The sequence below is a fragment of the Diceros bicornis genome, chromosome 5 (assembly GCF_020826845.1).
Source record: "Diceros bicornis minor isolate mBicDic1 chromosome 5, mDicBic1.mat.cur, whole genome shotgun sequence".
NCBI lineage: Eukaryota > Metazoa > Chordata > Mammalia > Perissodactyla > Rhinocerotidae > Diceros > Diceros bicornis.
The window spans coordinates 17,424,455-17,447,040 of NC_080744.1; the positions used below are offsets into that span (position 1 = coordinate 17,424,455).

Here is a 22,586-nt window from a genome sequence, read left to right on the forward strand (position 1 = left end):
TCAAGCATAAGTTTGACTTAGGACTTTAAAATAGTTCCGTTTGTATTCCTGCCCCAGGATCTAGAAATGTTAGGGGCACACCTTCCCTCTACTTCCATTTCTGCCAGTCAAAATTTTACCCATCTTCTTTTTTTTCTTTTTTTTGTTGAGGTCACGTTGGTTTAGAACATTCTATAAATTTCAGGTGTGGATCGTTATATTTCGATTTCTGTGTAGACTGCATCGTCTTCACCACTGAAAGTCTAGTTGCCATCCATCCCATACACTTGTGCCCCTCTACCCCTTTTGCCCTCTCCCCACCCCCTTCCCCTCTGGTAACCACCAGTCTGGTCTCTGGATCTATGTTCAGACTTGGGGATTTTTGTCTGTGATGGAGTAAAAAGGCTATCTCAGAATAGTTTAGGTTTGTATTTCAAGTGAGATTGAGCATTTTCATATATCTAAGAGCCATATAATATACAATTTTAAACAGTTGCTTTTCTAGGAGTGGTTGTCAGTTACTCAGTATCCAGCCCTGAATGACCTGAAATAATTAAAAGCAGAGGGGCCGGCCCCGTGGCTTAGCGGTTAAGTGCGCATGCTCCCCTGCTGGCGGCCCGGGTTCGGATCCCAGGCGCACACCGATGCACCGCTTCTCCGGCCATGCTGAGGCCGCGTCCCACATACAGCAACTAGAAGGATGTGCAACTATGACATACAACTATCTACTGGGGCTTTGGGGGGAAAATAAATAAATAAATAAATAAATAAATAAATAAATAAAAGCAGAACTGACTTGAATTAAATTAATTATAAACATAATGGAATAAACTAATTTTCGTCATTCTTGCAGCTTTCTTTTTATTCAGTTGTATTTAGGAAATGTGTGATTATCTTCAGTATTCAGAGAACTGTATTAAATGTTGTGCCAAGTCTCTAATTTATCATCACTTTACTATATGTGTTCTTGCTATAAGCCACTTGAAATTTTTTGTGAAATGAGACAGGAACAGAATAAATTGAGGAAAGAAGAAAAATAAATTTTCTATAGAAAAAGAGAAATGCTGTGACACCTGGGAAAACCATAGACAGCCCTTGATAATTGAGTAAACTTTTTGCATTGGGGACTTATTAATGATGGTTTTTTTATTTTATTTTTTTTAATATCTTGTCTTCAAAAGAATCAAAATCTTCATTGGGATTTTAAATGTTAGGGTTTTTATCTTTCAACAGTTTTATTAATTAACCACACAATCTCTGATTTTATTTTATTTTATTTTTTGTTTTTCTCCCCAAAGCCCCAGGAGATAGTTGTATGTCATAGTTGCACATCCTTCTAGTTGCTGTATGTGGGATGCCGCCTCAGCATGGCCGGACAAGCAGTGCGTCAGTGTGTGCCTGGAATCCAAACGTGGGCTGCCAGTAGTGGAGCATGCACACTTAACCGCTAAGACACGGGGCCGGCCCCCTACAATCCCTGATTTTAAAATAATAAGATGAAACAATCAAGATTGGAGATTTAATTCAAATACTAATCCAAACATTTATAAAGTGGTACCTTTCAAGGCTTCATTTCTCCATATTAATAGCATCTGAGACTCTTCAATTTATATACTTAGTAGCACTGGTTTCCTTGCTTCAACCTTAGACTTCATTCCCTTTTGAAATACTGGCTTTGATTGTCATTATCAGCAGCATCCATTGGGTTTCTTGATAGCAAGATGATTTCAGTGACTAGATTCCTAAGATGTAGGTGAGCTCTGCTGAACTCACAAGGGAGATATTTATAATTTTTAAATGTAACTTTTGATTTTCTTAAAAACCAGGTTTGCAGTGCCTGGATAGCAAGTGGAGTTGTAAGTGACCTTAATGATCTTCGAAGAGTTCATCAGTTGCTTGTTTCATCATTAACAAAAATACAGGCTGGAAAAGAAGCTCTAAGTCACTTATATAATGAAAGTGCTTCCACCATGGAGATCTTAGCTGTGCTAAAAGCCTGGGCAGAGGTTAGTACTTCTCAATTTAAAACTGGAATTTTGGAAGTTGTTAATAAACACCTTAGGCCATGAACTGAAATTAACTATTTAAAACACAAATAAGTCCATTTTTAAGGTTAATAAAAGACTTTCAACGTGAGATTTATTTATATGTTAATTGATATTTTGGCCAAGCATTCTGAAGTGTCCTCCATTGTCTGTTATCTACTGCTTTAAGCAGGGTCAGTCCTGAGCCACAGAGACTTTATAATAGCCAATGAAAATCAACTTTTATTGAAATCTGAATTATTGGAAATGTGGGTTTGCTTGTATGTTCTATCAACTGTATAACATACACTTTGTTTTAATGCTGTTTCAAAGAATGACATTTATAAATATTAAATAATAGTTTTCTAAGATTAAGGAAATTTTATAGGAAAATGTTTAACCATTATTTCCTAATCAGGAAGAGAGCTGTACCATTTTTTAATTTACTGTGGAAATTTTCAAGCATATATGAAAGTAGATAGAATAATATAATGAACCCACATATAATCATCATCTAGGTCCAGCAGTTTACCAAACTTGGCCAGTCTGGGTTCATACATCATTTTAATGAAGGTACATAGTCTCAGATTACAATTGAGAGAATTAAGCAACGTGTAAGAAAGAGTTTCCTCCGCTAGAGCTAATTAAAACCTGAAGATTGCAGAATATCTATTTTTGTCATTATTTAGGGTTAACAAACCTTGATGAGGAAGTAGTTCTGTCTAGATTTAATAAACTGGATCTAATGATCTTTAACAGTCAACTCTGTATGCTTTTAAACATATACTTTTAGTAGAGCACACAGAAATTCTGTAATCTGTAACCTATTTTACAAATAAGTCTCTGCTTATACAGTGTTCTTTATAATAATTTGAATCTCTGGGCTCTTGCTTAAGCCTGTTACCTCCTCCTGTTCTCTCATTGGTAAAGATAATGACTGACCAACAAGTTCTGTATAATTGAGGTCCATAATCCACTATCTGAAATCCTTAGAGCCAGATATATTTGGAATTCAGAATTTGGGGGAATTTCGAAAAGTAATCCAGTGCATGTTTCATGTATCCATCCAGGAAGTCTGGGGTAATACCATAGAAACTGTGATCAAACACATTAATATATCTGTAGTAAAATGTTTGAATATTCACACTGTGTTGGATAGAGACTATAAATAGCCTCACATAATTTAGCGACACATAAATTTAGTCAGTTTTGCCACCAGATTCATTTTCCACAAACTTAGATTTTTCAGAGCTTTTTGGATTTTAGAGTTATAGATAAAGGGGTAGTACATGTTATGTACTATGTTGAATAGTTTAACCTATAGTTAGTCCTATAAACAGTCTATGTTAAATCTATTTATGTAAACTACTTATAGTGATTTAGTGGTAACTTTGAAAGAAAATATTTTCAGTATTTCAGCTAATTGCAGGTCAGAGATGGCCACCTGAAGCCATAAGGTGAGGTGGATTATAATAACTAGGTTTAGTGAGAAAGAGTGCTCAGATCATTTCCTTAGAGCTGTCATGAATGTAAAATGCAAGGTGGCAGCATATTTGCCAAGTATTTGTTATCCCTAACATATCTCATTGAAGATAATACTTTTGGATCTTTCTACCCCAGTTTTGTATGTGTAGTTACAAGTGTATACCTTCTTGGTATCACAGTGCATTTCGAGTCCAGTATGCTCAAAGGTAAGTCTGCCTCCTCAGCAAGATAAAAATATTATAGCACCTTTTCAGCAGGTATAAGATTTTCCTATTTACAAGTTAACCTTTAACAGGTCTACATAATTGCTGTAGAAAGACATAAAAACCACAAACAACCTTTGAAGACTACTACCTGTTCAGAAGAGAGTGTCAGAAATGGGTCATATTCATCAGATGGACTGCTTGACTTAGTCCACACAGACCTGGGCACACTCAGCCGGCTCTGGCTTGCTGCGCTTCAGGATTTTGCTCTCTTAACTTTGCCTTCCGAATTTGCCTCCCAACTTCCTGTTGACGGTAAGGGGGTAAAAGAGTTATATAATTCCTAGAGTGACAGTCAGTAACTTTTCAGAATTTCTCCTTTAGCAGGTAATGTTTATCTGAAACTTTTTCCTCAGAATATTTTCATTCATAGAATAAGCATGTGAGAGTTGCCTCAGGGTGAACACCCTGAAGTTGATTCGCTAGGTCATGAAGTGTGCACATCTCACCTCACGAGATGCCGCCAAATTGCTCTCCAAAGTGGTGGTGACAATTAATATGCCCAGCAACAGCATGTTTCTGTTTCACTACATCTTCCGCTTATTGTATGTTATCATCCTTAATAATTTTTGTCAATCTGATGGATATGAAATAGTATTTCATTGTTTTATTTTGTTTCCTTGATTGAGAATCTTTTTTCATAGGTTTATGGGCTGTTTCTTCTTCTGTAAATCACCTAGTCATAATCTTTCCCCATTTTCTACTTGATACTTGTCATTTTCTTACTGATTTGTTAATCCTTTATGTATTTTTAATATTATTCTTTTGCAGTTCTGTGTCTTGCAGATACCTTCTCCCAGTCTGTAACTTACTTGTTTAACCGTTTTAAAATTAATGTAATCAGTTGTTTATGGTTTGTGTTTTTGTGTAATACCTGATACATTTTTTTTTACTTAAGATCGTAAAGACCTATAAGCTTTACAGTTTTGCTTTTTACATTTTGGACTTCAGTTCAACTAGAATTTATTTTGTGTATGCGGAATGGGGATGAAGATCTGATTTTTATGGTCAGTTATTAATATTGCATTTTAAGGTTTGGATATGTGGTATCTTCTCTTAATCTTCTTATTGTCCCGAAATGGCTATTTTTTCTTTTTTTTACTCTTTTGATATGAATTTTAGGGTCAGCCTGCCAACTTGTATTAGAATTTTAATTGGAGTTAGACACAAAGAGATATGTAGAGTGTTTAATGTACTTTTCAATAGCATAAAAATGGAAACAAATTAGGGGCTGGCCTGGTGGCATAGTGGTTAAGTTTGCGCGCTCCGCTTTGGCGGCCCGGGCTTCACAGGTTCAGATCTTGGGCCCAGACCAATGCACCACTCATCAAGCCATGCTGTGGCGGCATCCCATATACAAAATAGAGGAAGATGGGCACAGGTGTTAGCTCAGAGCTAATCTTCCTCAGCAAAAGGAGGAGGATTGACAATGGATATTAGCTCTGAGCCAGTCTTCCTCACAAAAAAAAAAATGGAAATAAACTGATTTATTGACATAATTTATCAGCAAAAGTGAATGACAGATAAATCAATGTAAGTAGATCTCACAAACAATGTTAGGTGAAAGCAAGTTCAAAAAGGATACATAACAATATGATGCCTTTTAAGTAAATTTAAACACAAAATGATAGTTTATATTATTTATCAATACAGACATCCAGTGTGATCACAGTGTAGGACCATCTATGGGAGTGAATCACACCGATCTGAGGAAAGTGGTTACAGAAGGAGGGGCAAGAATTAGTGGTGTAACAAAGTTTTAGGTGTTTTTTTTTTTAAAAGAGTTAGATTTAAGAAAGGCAAAACATTAATGTTAATCTTAGAGTTAGGTAACTGGGTATCAGTATTTGTTTTAAATACACATACATACATCACATACTTATTTTAAAATATTTTATGATTAAAAATAAAAAATTAAGAGTTAGCCTGCAAATTTCTTATGAAGTTGTAAAGATACATCAACCTTATGACCCAACAATTGTACTCCCAGTAGAAATAAAAATGTTGATAACAAAATATTGATAACATAGCAGCTTAGACGAATCTCCAAAAATGTTGTTAAACAAAAACTCGGTCACAAACAAGTGCATACTGCTTATTTTTCCATTTATGTGAAGACCAAGAACAGGAAAAACTAATCTGTGGTTGTAAAAGTCAGAAAGTATTTGCCCTGGGCTGTAGGGGACTGACAGGAAAGGGTCTTAAAGGAACTTTTGGGGTGCTGGAAATGGTCTCTATCTTGTAACAGAGAAAAGAGAAAATGAAGTATGAGCTAATGTCTTCTTTTATTCCTCCTGAAACTGTTGGCTTCTTTTCTGTAGGTGGTGCTTTCTACACAGCAGAGACTAGTGAAAATGCAAAACTGCATTATTCCAACTCCTGGGCGCTTATCCTCCATGCTACAGCGTTGTGGCTTACAAGCACAGGCTTTGTGGTTGCTGACCCGGATGAAGGAGCATCTAATCTCTCAAGGCCTGTAACACCAACTTCCATGTGTCAGGGATCATCATCTGGGGCAGCAGTAAAGTCCCCTGAGGATGTCTACACTGATAGATTCCACCTTATTTTAGGTCAGTAAAAGCTTACTAGCTTCCAACCCTTCAGAGTTTTGCTTGAATTTTGCCTCGCTGCCTATGAGCTCTAGGTGGTTAATACCTCCTTTGTTAGGTATTAGCGATAGTCTTGATATAACTGAGTAAACTTGTTTACGTTTTATAAAGTTGTAAATTTCTTTATATTAAGTCTAGAATCCCATTACAAGCTGGCTTCAGCATCAAGCTGAATGAATGATAGAAATTGCAAGAAAAGCCACATGATTTTTAAAAGATCCATGTGGTGGCTGCAAATGTTCTGAATTTCTCAGAATGTATATAAAAAATATCAATATTTTGAGGGGTTCCCACCCCCGTTCTCAGAGATTGCAGGGTTCAAAACATTTACTCAGGGCCAACCCCGTGGCCTAGTCGTTAAGTTGGGCACGCTCTGCTTCGGCAGCCTGGGTTCAGTTCCCAGGCGTGGACCTGCACCACTCGTCGGCAGCCACGCTGTGGTGGCAACCCACATACAAAAGAGAGGAAGACAGGCAACAGATGTTAGCTCAGGGAAAGTCTTCCTCAGCAAAAAAAACCAAGTATACTCAAAGGTACAGAATTGCGAGCAAATATTTAAGGTCAAAGATAAATGAGATTTTTAGATTTATGAAGGGTAACCCATTTTTTGGCTTTCTTGGAACTTCATTTTTAAAATGAGGTATCTTTCTAAGATACAATGAGTTTCTAGAATAAATGGAATAAATGTTTTTCATGTGTACCTAGTTTTTTTTTTAAGGTTTTTTTTTTTTTTTTAATTTTATTTATTTATTTTTCCCCCAAAGCCCCAGTAGATAGTTGTATGCCATAGCTGCACATCCTTCTAGTTGCTGTATGTGGGACGCGGCCTCAGCATGGCCGGAGTAGCGGTGCATCGGTGCGCGCCCGGGATCCGAACCTGGGCTGCCAGTAGCAGAGCGCGCGCACTTAACTGCTAAGCCACGGGGCCGGCCCTGTTTACCTAGTTCTGAGGAAACAATCCATTAGATCACATTAGATCACTACCTATGAAGAAGTTATTGATTAAATGAAATGTGAAGGTTATAAAGGTAAATAAATTAAGATTTGTGGTACTTAGACTTTATTATTATTCCTTTCCAGAACAAACATGACCAGATTTGCTATATCCTAAGGTATATTAAAATTTTGTTTCCATTTGCCTTGAGACGAGCTTTTTAAAAACAAACTTTTATAGAATGAAGGATGGCAGAGTTATTACAAGCATAAGCTATGCAGTTTGACTACCTCAGTTCAGATTCTTGATGCACCCCATTGTAACTGACCTGGAGCAAATTAAATTACTTTTGATCATTTCCCTGTCTCAGAAAGAGGGATAATAATAGTACCTACTTCCTCAGGTATTGTGAGAATGAAATGAAATGATACATGTAAAGTGCAGTGCCTGATAACATGGTAATCACTCAATAAATTTTAGTCAAAATGAAGTTATGAAACTCTACATGTTAAGTTCGCTGGTGTAATTTTATTGTAATTTTTGCATCTTTGAACTATTTAATAGCAAATACGCAATAGTGCACAAGCCTAATTGAGATTATTCTTTGTGAACATGTAGATTAAAACAAACTATTAAAAGACTTGCCTTATCACTTAATTATTTAGGATCTTAAATTCATTCTGGCTTATTTGCATTACCTTTTTTGCTAAGTTTATTTGTATATCTTGTCAAAGTATTTAACTTCATAAACTTAGAATCTCAAAGAAGTCTCCTCTTTTTCTGCTTTCTGCAGGGATCAGTGTGGAATTTCTATGTTCCTTACGCTCAGATGCAACCATGGAAAGCATTACTGCTTGTTTACATGCATTACAGGCCCTTCTAGATGTTCCTTGGCCCAGATCTAAAATTGGCAGTGACCAGGTGATTTCTTGTTTCTTGTTAGGCTTCTGTAGATTTCAAGGAACAGAAACATGTTCAGGTTACCACAGTGAACAGAGAATGAACACAGCGAAATAAAAAGAAAACTGAGCCAGCCGCACAGCTAGGCCTCAGAACTGTGCTGACCCGGGAGCAGTCATGCCTCTGACTGTCACTTTCTTTTTCTTTCTTTTTTTTTTTTGTGAGGAAGATCAGCCCTGTGCTAACATCTGCTAATCCTCCTCTTTTTTTTGCTGAGGAAGACTGGCCCTGGGCTAACATCTATGCCCATCTTCCTCCACTTTATATGGGACGCTGCCACAGCGTGACCTGCCAAGCGGTGCGTCGGTGCACACCCAGGATCCGAACCGGCGAACCTGGGGCCGCCGCAGTGGAGCGCACGCACTTAACCACTTGCGCCGCCAGGCCGGCCCCCGACTGTCACTTTCTGTTTCTGCCTCTGCTGTGCCTCTCTCTGCTGCTGCCAGCTAACACTCTGTGTCGCAGCTCTTCAGTCAGACTTTCTGCGATGATGGGAAGGTCCTATATTGCACTGTCCAGTGCAATAGCCACTGGGTACATGTAGAATTTATATTGCGTTTCCTCAAGAGAGCATCTGCTTGGTCCTTGTAGTTACTGTCTTTTAGGAAGTATTCCTGTTGGCTGAGTTCTCCTTTCAGGTCTTTTTAAGAGGCTACTGGCTGGCCTATAGGTGGAGTCAGACAGTAATATTTGAGCCACTTGTGACCATGGTAGAAGGATCACTGTACGGGGTATGGCACTTCCTTTAACTGCTTTCCCAAGAGCAAGTGTGCAGTGGGCAGGCCCCCTTAGCATCATGTATTACCTGTATAGTAGATTTTTTTGTGTGTGTGTGTGTGTGAGGAAGACCAGCCCTGAGCTAACATCCGATGCCAATCCTCCTCTTTTTGCCGAGGAAGATCGGCCCTGGGCTAACATCCGTGCCCATCTTCCTCTACTTTATATGGGACGCCGCCACAACATGGCTTGAAGCAGTGCGTTGGTGTATGCCCGGGATCCAAACCAGCGAACCCTCTGGCCGCCAAAGTGGAGTGCGCACACTTAATCGCTGTGGCACCGGGCTGGCCCCTGTATAGTAGATTTTTATCGTTGACTCTTGGATGTTAAGAAAAATGGATGGTATGATTTCGTCTCTATATAGACTGTTATTTAACTTGTTAACACTTTCATTTATTAGGTTTAAAGTATTAATCAGGTTCCTATCTGACTTGGATTGTACTTGAATAAATTTTAAACTTTTTGTACTTGGTTGTTCTGTGTGTTAAAACAAGTATTATTATGACAGATTTACGGTTATTTTCAAAGATAAAAGAAAGCTATCAGAGTAACCAATAGAAAAGAAAAGGGGGAAATGAGATAGTATTTGTCCTGTGTATTTTATTCTTTAGAGAGATATCCATTCTATGCTTATTAACTTATCCACTTTTAATGTCATACTTCTCCGTCATTCTTTGTTATTACTAGAATACCTTAATCCTAAATCTGGGAATTTACATGGCAGTGTATTCTTTTAAGTCAAATTTCTCATCTTGTTTTGGAAATTTCCTTTTCTATTTTCCCAATTTAGGACCTATGTGAAAATGATCTTTTGTCATAGTGCCATCTCCCACAGGATTGGACAAAAACCAATCTGGAGTTGGTTTAAAGTGGAGAAAATGTTCCATAACTTCATTGCACTAACACCTTTATTTTTTGTGAGCAATTTGTTATCTTCTCTTTTTCTGAATTTTGTCATGGCCTTTGACATTGGTATTTTGAAAAAAGAAAGTCTGTGATTTCCAATACAGTCTCCTCTAAATGTTTTCTGTGATAGGACTTGGGTATCGAGTTGTTGAATGTTCTACATCGAGTAATTTTGACCCGAGAATCACCTTCCATTCAATTGGCTTCCCTTGAAGTCGTAAGGCAGATTATCTGTGCAGCTCAAGAACATGTGAAGGAGAAAAGACGAAGTGCAGAAGGTGAATGTTAACCCATAATGCTGCTAAGTTAATCACATAACATCATTATTTCTTAAAGTATTGCTTATGTGTCTGTGTCGTTCCGATAATCTATTGTGTGTAGTACAAATGAAACATCTGTAGGTATGGCTTTAAGTCCTCTCAGTCACCTCTACATGTTAGCTTGGATAGTGTCAGTAGCTAAACTACTGTTCCTTGGGGAAATGAGAATTTTAACAAAACTCTGAAAGGGGAAAAAAAATCCCTCATACTGGTTGCATACTTAGTTTAGCTAAGTGTTTACCAATGTAAATGGAAGAACTACTGACAATTTTTAAATGACTTTGGTTTTACAAAGTGATTAAATTGCTTGTTTGCAAGTCTAATTTGATATTGGTGAGTTTATCGTTTAAGATTACATTTGGCTACATGTAGCAGAAAACCCAATGTAACAGTGGATTTAAAACACAAGGACGACTTCTTTCACCTAAAAGAAGACCAGAGGTAGGCAGTCCTGGGCTGGTACTGCAGCTTCTTAAAAGACATCAGGGACCCCACTTCCTGTCTTTCTGCCCAGCCGCTCTCATTGCTTAAGGTCACAAGGTCAGCGCTGGAGCTCCAGCTGTCAGGTACACATTCTTAATAGCAAGGAATTAACCAGGCAGTATTTTAAGACTGAGAAGGCTACCAAGGATTTCTTGTGGTCCATTGCAATAATAAAGACAACTGCTTTTATCTCTATAACTGTTTTCTCATTCAGTCTTTAACACCCAAGACTTTAGCCACTTAAATGTATTACCTACAACAGAAATGAACTAAATTGCCATCTGCCAGAAGCAAGACAAACACAAAGCGTTTATTCAATGCTGTTTTTTCTGTCTTTTAGTTGATGATGGGGCTGCTGAAAAGGAAACCCTGCCAGAGTTTGGAGAGGGAAAGGACACAGGAGGACTTGTGCCTGGGAAATCTTTGGTTTTTGCGACATTGGAATTGTGTGTATGCATCCTAGTTAGACAGCTCCCAGAACTAAATCCTAAATTGACAGGTAGCCCAGGAGTAAAAGCCACAAAGCCACAGATGCTGTCAGAAGATGGAAGTAGATTGGTTTCAGCTGCCTTAGTTATCCTCGCTGAACTTCCTGCCGTGTGCTCTCCGGAAGGTATGCTGTGCTGTGTGATTGCTTTACTTGACCTGGAAGGAGAGGACTGGTTTCCATAGATACAGGAGATAATGGTAGCTAATCCTTTTCTCATTAAACTAATGCTGACCCAAAGGTTTGAGTAATGTTTTTAATCATCTAAGATTAACATTACATCTAATAACTTGTGTTACTAAAAGGGTGAAAGTAAATACAGAGACAGCAAGTACTGTAGACGGATAAGCTCTAATATGGTTGACAATATTTTAAACCGGTCTGTGGCAGTTATTAGCTCTTGGGTGTTTTTGGTTGTACAGTATCTAATGGACTTCCCTGCCTCAGTGATGACAGAAGTTTGTCATCACATCCAGTTCTGTTTGGAGTCAAGTCCATACTTTTAATATATATCATTTAAGGCGCTCATAGGGCTCTGCTGGGTCACTGCCTCCTCCCGATTCTTTCTGTGTGACTCTTTTTTTTTTTTTTTTTTTTTTTTTGAGGAAGATCAGCCCTGAGCTAACATCCATGCCAATCCTCCTCTTTTTGCTGAGGAAGACCGGCTCTGAGCTAACATCTATTGCCAATCCTCCTCCTCTTTTTTCTCCAAAGCCCCAGTAGATAGTTGTATGTCATAGTTGCACATCCTTCTAGTTGCTGTATGGGGGATGCGGCCTCAGCATGGCCGGAGAAGCGGTGCATTGGCACGCACCCAGGATCCAAACCCAGGCCTCCAGTAGCTGAGCGCGTGCGCTTAACCGCTAAGCCATGGGGCCGGCCCTCTGTTTGACTCTTGGAGTCAAACAGGAGGCTTGATGCTCATCCCTCTTCTGTGCTGTTGTCCGTGGTGTTACTTGATCTGAAGTGACCCCGTCTCTTCTCTCCTTTTTAAAATTTCGCCTTCCTTTGAAGTTCAGCTCCAGGCCTCCCTCATCTGTGACTGTCTCCCTAAAAACTCTAGCTCAGTTGGTTTTAATTGAGTTTTGATTTTTCATGTGCATGTATGTATATCTATATGTTGCTTCTATATGTAATACGTAGTTTTTGTGTGTCATATGGAGGCATTATATGTAATTTATTATTATATATAAAGAAGACAAATATATATACAGACATATATACTTTGTTTGCAATGAAGTTTTGTATCCTCCAGGAAATCTAGTACATAATAGGTTCTCAGTACTTAGTAGATACTTTGTAATTGGTAAGCTATTTCTGCTTAAATGTATCTTGACCAGTTTTTGTGCTCACTTATTTTTAACAAGACTTTAAGCTTCAATTTTAATTAAAACCTGTATTCGTTGTTCTCACCACTGCCTTATTCCAAGTGGCAGAAAAAATGACTAGCAGAAGATGAGTGGTAAAAATATAGGAGTTTTGTTGAGTAGCCTCTGGGAAAATTAAATTGACCATTTAGGCTTTAGTCTCTTTCATTTTACACATTACTGACTTTTCAACTCCTTAGTGGCCATGAAAACTTTAATATTTTGTACCGAGTGCATTGCTACAAATTCCTTGAAAAAATTTTAATATAAAATAAATTCAAATGGATAGTGGTGATGGTTGCACAACATTGTGAATGTATTCAATGCCACTTAATTGTACGCTTTAAAATGGTAAATTTTATGTTGTGTATATTTTACCACATTAAAAAATAAATAAAAGTAAATTCAACATTTGTCAACTGCCAAATAACACAGAACAGAAAAAGATAATGATACTGTGTACAATTTAAATAACATGTTCAGGGCCGGCCCTGTGGCTTGGTGGTTAAGTGCGCGCGCTGCGATGCTGGTGGCCCGGGTTCGGATCCCGGGTGCGCATCGAGGCACCACTTCTCCGTTCATCCTGAGGCCGAGTCCCACATACAGCAACTAGAAGGATGTGCAGCTACGACACACAACTATCCACTGGGGCTTTGGGGGGAAAAAATAAAATAAATAAAATCTTAAAAAAAAAAAAGATTTGAAATAAATAAATAAATAAATAAATAAATAAATAACATGTTCAATTATAACCAAAATTTGATCCGATCTTAAAAATCTTAATGTTACTTAAATTATCTTAACAGTTATAATCCTTTATGAAAAATAATCTTAAAAGCTAGAAATATTTGACATTGTCGTACTCATTGATGATTTCCTTTTAGGAACTACATATATAGACTGAAATACAGAGATTTTTTTTTTACATGTATCTTGCAGGAAGCATCTCAATTCTCCCTACTCTACTGTACCTCACAATTGGGGTCCTCCGAGAAACTGCTGTGAAGTTACCTGGCGGCCAGTTATCCTCAACGGTCGCAGCTTCCCTACAGGCTCTGAAAGGAATACTGTCTTCTCCCATGGCCAGAGCAGAAAAGAGCCATACTGCTTGGACTGACCTTCTCCGAAGTGCTTTAACAACAGTTCTTGACTGTTGGGATCCAGGTAATTAAGGCTCTTTGGAGGCAGTTGTTCAGTTTGTTTTAAAAAGCAAGAGGGACAGCCTTTTGAGAATAAGCTATTTACTTGATCATGTTTGGCAGTCTCACCTGGAGGAGACCATATTCACTACATATGACTTTACAGAATATGTATAAGTAGATAATCTAGAAACATCTATGTTCTCATTTTAATATCTTTAACCTTTAATGTAATTGACTGGCAGCTTGTATGTTAAGTTGACAGTGACAGATCTTCAAATGTAGTATTATGTTAATTTAAAAATATAGTATGATCCATGACTAGCTGACAAAAGTTTTTAATATGCACAGTCTGAAAAGTGCATAAACTATGCATTATAAATATAAATTAAGACCCATCTGGTTCATATCCTCATTCCAGGGCTTACTAAGTAACTGACTAGCCAAGTTACCCAACTTCTCTGAGCCTTTGGTTTTCTCATTAACAAAATAATGATATTATGTTGCAGGAAATTGTTAGAGCAGTAACATAATATACGAAAAGCACCTTGCTTGTTACCTGGCATATATCACTAAATGATAGTCAGTATTATGTTCAGTATCCATTAAAATTTGTTTTTTCTCTTGTTATTGTTGTGTAGTTTTCATTTTCAACGTTATGCTATAGTGATTGAAAAAAGTCTTTAGGGCCGGCCCCGTGGCTTAGCGGTTAAGTGTGCGTGCTCCACTACTGGTGGCCTGGGTTCGGATCCTGGATGCGCACCGACGTGCCACTTCTCTGGCCATGCTGAGGCCGCGACCCACATACAGCAGCAACTAGAAGGATGTGCAACTATGACATACAACTATCTACTGGGGCTTTGGGGAAAGAAAAGAAGGAGGATTGGCAATAGGTGTTAGCTCAGAGCCGGTCTTCCTCAGCAAAAAGAGGAGGATTAGCACAGATGTTAGCTCAGGGCTGATCTTCCTCACAAAAAAAGAAAAGAAAAAATCTTTAGACGTATTACAAATTATCTCCGCCTTCCTTATTCTGTTTATAAAGGTCACAATTCACCATATTCTCTTTCATATGGTAAAAAGATTTCAATTGAATTCATTTATTGACCACCTAGTTTGTATCCAAAATTGAGAGTCTAGTAGAGTTTAGTGCCTATAAATTGCTTTAAGGTATGATCAATTCCATAAGGTGCTTCTTGAAAGCAACAGTAATGTCTTAATTATCACTGCATTTCTAGTACAATAAAAAAGGGACTAACTGGCAAAAATTAGAGTAATCAGCTCTGTTTAGTGAATTAAACAGAGTGTCACCAGTAGGGTTCTGTCATGCTGAGATGGGGCTTGAGGAACAAGAGATTAAGGAGCAACATCTGTGAAGGAAATAATGGAAAGCTATATTGGGCAAAAGGAGAAGTCAGTCTGCAGTGCGAGCCACCAACAGAGCTCAGCAAACCTATTATGGGCGCTCTGGAGACTGTCTCACGTGGGACAGAAATGGCCTGGCCCTTATCCTCAGAGGCGGGCTGCCCCAGGAAGGATGTGATCTTAGTCAAGGCAACTCTGTAGCTGAGGCCAGTCCTCAGGGAGCTGACAGCTGACCACACTCCCCACAGCTGGGCAGCACCTGCCCCCACAAAGGGGATCTCAGTGATGCACCTCTGTGTCTGCCACAAGAGGCTTCCCAGGAGAGTCCATTTCTTACAGGATTAGAAAGCATTCTCCACATGGACGTCATAGAAGCAGATTCCAGGCACGACATTTTGATCAAACACCTGGAGACCTAAATAGAATGGTACATTTGGGGCCAGCAAGTAGAGAAATGAGAGAATATGGGATTGAGGGAAAAGCGAAGGAGAGTGGTGACACTGGTGATGAGTAGAGAAAGATGAAGTTGGATGGTACGTGGGGCCAGATTGTGGAGGGTTCGGCATGATTTATACTTTGGACTTCTTTTAATATGCATGTGGAATCACTAAAGGGTTTTAAGAAGGGGAGTAAAGTGATGGAATTTGCATTTCTAAGGATTGCTCTGGCAGCAGTTAGAAAAGAAAGCAAGATTGTTGGAGGTAAGATAGTAGCAGTAAGGATAAAGAGGAGTAGAATAATGAAAATAAGATGTTAAGCGTGTGTTCATAGAATTTACTGATAGTTTGGTTTAGGAGTTGCAAGGGTATGAGTGATGGGAGCACTCATCGTGCCGTTACCTGAAATGTCTAGAATAATCAAGTGGAGCAAATATGTAGAGGTCTGGAGTTCAAAAAGGAGTCTGGGCTAGAGGTGATTCTAGACTACGTATATTTGGGCGTTGTCAGTGCAACCTATGGATATTTGAAATCACCAGCTTAAGTTTATGGAGCAGGGTGGGAGGAGATTCAGAAGAGAATGCAGTCACAGAAGCCAAAGACAAGAGTTTTCATGGCTAGAGAGTGGTCGGCAGTGTAAAATACAGTGTCAGGGTACAAATGAGAGGTAAGGAAGGGGAAGAATCAAGTATAGGCTCCCTTGACAGGAGGAAGAAAAGCCAAAGGAAGGGGTAGGGTCAAGGAATTTTTTTTTAAGGATGAGACTAGCACGAGTTCATGCTTATGGAGAGAAAAGAAGGCAGGGGTGGGGTTGGAGTTGGAAGTATTAGGGAGGGAAGCAATGTCCCTTTCTAGGCAGGAAGGAATAAAATTCACAGCACGTTGAGAAGGATTAACCTCTGCCAGTGAGAGGGAAGAAAAGGAGATAAGGAAGGAAAGTAATAGGTGTAAATTTTTATGTTGAGTTACAATGAGCTTGCCTCTTTCATCTCACACACAAGAAGAGGGGTTTTTGTTGTGTATCGGGGAATGAGGTGAGGACCTTGAGGATTTAGACTAAATACTGAGAGAAGTTAAAGGAGCTGATCATGACGGGTAAACCATTTGCTACGTAACAAATTGCCCCAAAACTTAGTGGCTGAAAACAATGAACATCTATTATCTGGTAGTTTGTGGGCCAGGAATTGGGAGCAGCACAGCTGAGTGGTTGTGGCTCAGGGTCTCTCCTGAGCTTCCTCACATTCGGCTGTTGGCCGGGGCTGCAGCCAGAGGATCCCTTTCCAGGATGACTCACTCATGGCTGTTGGCCAGAGGCCTCACTCGCTTACCACACAGGCCTCTCCTCTCCGTGGGGCTAGTGCTAAGGGAACCTTCTACTGTTCTCTGTAAAAGAAAATGGGAATAAAGGAATTTGGGCAGGGGTAGGGACAATAGGTGAATTTTAGAAGAAATGTGAAGAGGAACCCAGGAGAGCTTTTACCTTACTGAGAATAAAAAGACATTTTTTCTGGACAGCCTGGCTGACTATGTTGTAGTTTCAAGTTGCTATGAATGACTAAAAATAACTTGACTCCATGGGAAGCAGTGTAGCATCATGTTAACAGTATGCTGTCTGGAATCAAACTGTCTTTACTCATTGGGTGACTTGGGCAAATAACTGAATTTCTGTTCCTCAGTCTCTCTTCCATAAAATGACGGAAATAAGAGTATGTACCTTGTGGTGCTGTTGTGAGGATTAATTGTTTAATATATATAAAGTGCTTATAATAATGCTGTCATAATTTTAAACATTGACCATGTACCTATTTTACCTTAAAATCATTCAAATTAGGGCTAGCCCGGTGGCATAGTGGTTAACTTCACGAGCTCCACTTCAGCAGCCCGGGGTTCACAAGTTCTGATCCCAGGCACGGACCTACTCACCACTCATCAAGCCATGCTGTGGGGGCCGGCCCGGTGGCACAAGTGGTTAAGTGTGCATGCTCTGCTGCGGCGGCCCGGGGTTCGCCAGTTTGGATCTCGGCCGCTCACCGACACACCGCTTGGCAAGCCATGCTGTGGCGGCGTCCCATATAAAGTGGAGGAAGATGGGCACGGATGTTAGCCCAGGGCCAGTCTTCCTCAGCAAATAAAAGAGGAGGATTGGCAGATGTTAGCTCAGGGCCAATCCTCCTCACAAAAAAAAGAAAAAGAAAAAAGCCATGCTGTGGCAGTATCCCACATACAAAATAGAGGAAGATTGGCACAGATGTTAGCTCAGGGCCAATCTTTCTCACAAAAAAAAGAAAAATCATTCAAATGATTTTCATAAAATAAATCCCACTCATCCATAATATTATGCCTTCATTGTAACTGTCTCTCAAATGTCAGCTCAGATATTCATCTCCTCAGGGCTTTCTCTGACCACCCAATGTAGCAACTCCTGGATTGCTTTCTATTATCTTTTTTTTTTTTTTTCTGAGGAAGATCAGCCCTGAGCTAACATCCATGCTAATCCTCCTCTTTTTGCTGAGGAAGACTGGCTCTGAGCTAACATCCACTGCCAATCCTCCTCCTTTTTTCCCCCAAAGCCCCAGTAGATAGTTGTATGTCATAGTTGCACATCCTTCTAGTTGCTGTATGTGGGACATGGCCTCAGCATGGCCGGAGAAGCGGTGCGTCGGTGGGCGCCCGGGATCCGAACCCGGGCCGCCAGTAGCAGAGCACGCGCACTTAACTGCTAAGCCACAGGGCCGGCCCTCTATTATCTTTTAATTTTTTTTTATATTCATAAATCTTGTACTAGCTGAAATTAAATTCTTTATTTACTTCCTGGTATATAGTATATCTTCTCTGTAAATTGTACTCTCAGTGCCAAAAAGAATGCTGGCACATAGTAAATGTTTCTTTCTTTTCTTTCTTTTTTTTGTTTTTGAGGAAGATTGGCCCTGTGCCACCATCTGTTGCCAATCTTCCTCCTCTTTTTCTTTTTTATCCCCAAAGCTCCAGTACATAGTTGTGTAGCATAATTGTAGAGTTGTAGCTCTTCTATGTGGGACGCCACCTCAGCATGGCTTGATGAGCAGTGAGTAGGTCCACGCCCAGGATCCGAACCACCGAACCCCAGGCCGCCAAAGCGGAATGCACGAACTTAACTGCTACACCACCTGCCAGGCCCAGTAAATGTTTCTTAAATACTTGTTGGATGAATGTTACCAAAGCCACTACATATAGATAGATATATAGAGATGTCATTTCTTCATAAATAGCAGTCCATTCTTATACAGGTTAGAGTTGAATTTGCCACACCTTTTCCTTTTCAAATAACATTGATTTTTCACAGCAGTTTCATTTAAAATTATTCAATGAGAGTATGACTTTGGGAAATGAAGGTAAATTACATCTAATAGAAAATTCCTTCAAATGTTTGTGGCCCCTGCAGGTGTTTCCAGGTTTTTCTGTACTATTAAGAAATAGTACACGTAGCAAAATACTAAGATATTTCCACTTGACATGTGTACAGTCATGCGTCGCTTATTAATGAGGATATGTTCTGAGAGATGTGTCGTTACACGATTCTGTTGTGCGAACATCATAGTGTACTCACACAAACCTAGATGGTATAGCCTACTACACCCCTAGGCCATATGGTAATCCTGTGGGACCACCGTTGTATATGCCGTCTGTCCTTGACCAAAACGTTATGTGGAGCATGACTGTATTTTCAAAATATGAATACTTTAAACTTAATCAAAAAAAATTGTCTAAGCATCTCTGTATAGCTCCACAATAAAAATAATACTATAATAGCTAATACATATTGAGCACTACGTGCAACATGCTATTCTGAATGCTTACGTGGATTAACTCATTTGATCCTCATAACCTTATGAATGTAGGTCTGTTGTTATTCCCATTTTACAGATGAGAAAACTGAAGACGGGGTTAGATGTCCAAGGTCACACAACTAGTAAATGTATATTTCTAATAAATGTATTTATGTATTTACTGATATCTTTACCTGTGAAGATTATAATTACTTTGGTGATTCTTGCCTCTAGAATTACTTAGAATGCACATTTTAAAACCTACATTTGCCAGGATTCTGAAGTCAATCAATCAGTGTTTATTGTCTGTAACTGTTGTGTACAGAAAAGAAATTGTTACTACAAACTAGAGACAACTTCACACAGATCTGTAAAACAGATCTGTTTCTTATCAATCATTTCTCTTTAGTAGATGGAACACACCAAGAACTTGATGAAGTCAGTCTGCTTACTGCTGTCACAGTATTTATTTTGTCTACCAGTCCAGAAGTAACTACCGTTCCATGCCTTCAGAAGCGCTGTATTGACAAATTTAAGGCTGCTCTTGAGATAAAAGAGCCTATGGTAGGTGTCTTTAGCAGAGAGATATTTGTAATAGGAATATGTTTAGGCTTTTGCAAAACTTTTCTTTGTGATTTTGTTGGCTCCAACAAGAAGTACCAGACTAAAATTTTTTGTTTTTAGGTTTGGATTAATTCCTATTCTTAGGGTGACAAAGCCAAATAATAATGGTCTTATTCTTTGGCCCTGAGGATGGAGAAAGATAAAGGAAATGTTTAAAAAACTAAATTTGAAATAGGGGCATCTTAAAATTGATCTATCTCTAGAACTTTACAAGGGACATTTAGTAAGATACTTTGTAGCTTATTATAGTGGATTTCCTAAAAAAAGAAGGAAGGAAGACTCCAGCATATGCTTTCAGTGTATGATTTTGAAATAAGGGGACCCGTTCCAAAAACAGTACACACAAGTTGATCCCATTCCTTTATGGCTCCTTCGTTTGCTAGATTAATTTCCTGTTCCTTTATGTGTTACAGACTGAGTTTGTAGCACAAGATCACAAATATATCAACTCTTAAAATATAAGAACCAGGTTTTCTCTCAGAAAACAATAATCATTCAAGTACACAATGAATTGAATGAGGGATGATTTATATATTTGATGTCTAGTCATCCCTTTTCTCCTTCTCAGGAGCTTTATGTAGTGGTCTCACGCTGGTGGCTCTGACATGTGATGACACATGGTTATGGTCCAGACATGGTTACTTAAGACCATGACATTTGAACGTCAGATATATGTGATTTTTGTTTAAAACATTTTCTGAAATCAAAAATATTTTTCAAGTTTATGTGCATGTCTTGTTTTGGTTTTTGTTTTTTACATTATAGAGGGGCATATGAGGGGGAAAATGGGAACTAGAGAAAAGAAAAATTAATCACTTATAGTTATCCTTCCCTATTATACATACCCTCATGCCTCTGTTCCCACTCCAAACTGTCACAACCACTGTGAGCATGCAAGTTTGAATACCTGTGAGCACGTGGACTTCCAAGGTTAAAGATAAATTCAAAATAAATATCTTTTTTTAGGGACTTTTAAAAATTTACTTCTTTCGACCCTGTGGCTTAGCGGTTAAGTGCGCGCACTCCGCTGCTGGCGGCCCAGGTTCGGATCCCGGGCGCGCACCACTTCTCCGGCCATGCTGAGGCCGCGTTCCACATACAGCAACTAGAAGGATGTGCAGCTATGACATACAACTATCTACTGGGGCTTTGGGGGGAAAAAATAAATAAATAAAATCTTTAAAAATTTACTTCTTGGTGCCAGCCCTGTGGCTTGGCGGTTGGGTGCGCGCGCTCCACTACTGGCGTCCCAGGTTCGGATCCCGGGCGTGCACCGACGCACGGCTTCTCCGGCCATGCTGAGGCCGTGTCCCACATACAGCAACTGGAAGGATGTGCAACTGTGACGTGCAGCTATCTACTGGGGCTTTGGGGGCGGGGAAGGAGGAGGATTGGCAATAGATGTTAGCTCAGAGCCGGTCTTCCTCAACAAAAAGAGGAGGATTGGCACGGATGTTAGCTCAGGGCTGATCTTCCTCACAAAAAAAAAATAAAAAATACAGCCATAAATTCTTTAAAAATAAATAAATAAATAAAATTTACTTTTGTTTTTGTGAGGAAGATTAGCCCTGAACTAACATCTGTCACCAATCCTCCTCTTTTTGCTGAGGAAGATTGGCCCTGGGCTAACATCCGTGCCCATCTTCCTCTACTACATATGGGACGCCACCACAGCATGGCTTGACAAGCGGTGCATCAGTGTGCGCCCGGGATCCGAACCTGCAAACCCTGGGCTGCTGCAGCGGAGTGCGTGCACTTAACTGCTACACCACCAGGCCAGCCCCCCCACCTTTTTTTTTTTTTGGTGAGGAAGATTGGCCCTGAGCTAACATCCATTGCCAGTCTTCTTCTTTTTGCTGAGGAAGATTAGCCCTGAGCTAACGTCTGTGCCCATCTTCCTCTGTTTTGTATGTGGGATGCCGCCACAGCATGCCTTGATGAGCAGTGCATAGGTCCATGCCCAGGATTCAAACCTGCAAACCCTGGGCCGCTGAAGCGTAGCACGTGACCTTAACCACTATGCCTCCAGGCTGGCCCCAAAATTTACATTTTTTAGTTTACTTTTTAAAGTTTGCATTGAAATCTACATTTTAATATAAATGTAATTTTATATTTACAGTTTATACTGTTTTTGTCTCTTACCTGATTAGGTACAAATCAAGACCTATCAGCTCCTGCTTTCCATTTTTCAGTATCCGAATCCAGCTGTTTCCTACCCATACATTTATTCTTTACTATCCTCTATCGTGGAAAAACTGCAGGAAATAGACAAGAGAAAACCTGAAGACACTACTGAGCTTCAGATCTTCCAAGAAGGCATAAAGGTCTTGGAAGCACTGGTAGCCGTTGCTGAAGAACAGCATCGTAAGTGTCAGCACTAAAGTCATACTAAATGAGAATCTGTCCAAAATCAGAAATTTAATGTTATTTAAAATGTAAAACATTCAATTAGTCATTTAACGTTATATTTCTGCATTCATTGAAAGGCAGGTGTTATGTTAATCCCAAATATTTATATTACTTAGTATTAATTTGGGAGAAGAAATTGGAAGAATTGTTTTCCCCTTAGGTGGGGAAAAATGTGTACAGATCAAGTGGGTTTACAACTTTGTATAATGCACGTT

At 39.3% G+C, this 22,586-nt stretch overlaps 1 protein-coding gene across 6 annotated transcripts in view; it reads left to right on the forward strand.

The window, feature by feature from the left end:
• HEATR5A (HEAT repeat containing 5A) overlaps positions 1-22,586 on the forward strand; it is a 98,892-nt gene that overhangs the window by 74,752 nt on the left and 1,554 nt on the right. For 5 of the 6 annotated variants that reach the window (XM_058540753.1, XM_058540758.1, XM_058540756.1 and 2 more), the window contains 9 exons: positions 1,806-1,985; positions 3,784-4,006; positions 6,073-6,321; positions 8,088-8,215; positions 10,068-10,215; positions 11,081-11,353; positions 13,534-13,758; positions 19,748-19,902; positions 22,113-22,326. In XM_058540753.1, the coding sequence (XP_058396736.1) occupies positions 1,806-1,985; positions 3,784-4,006; positions 6,073-6,321; positions 8,088-8,215; positions 10,068-10,215; positions 11,081-11,353; positions 13,534-13,758; positions 19,748-19,902; positions 22,113-22,326 (1,795 nt within the window). The remainder of the gene's footprint in view (positions 1-1,805; positions 1,986-3,783; positions 4,007-6,072; positions 6,322-8,087; positions 8,216-10,067; positions 10,216-11,080; positions 11,354-13,533; positions 13,759-19,747; positions 19,903-22,112; positions 22,327-22,586) is intronic. The other variant, XM_058540757.1, reaches the window with a different exon arrangement.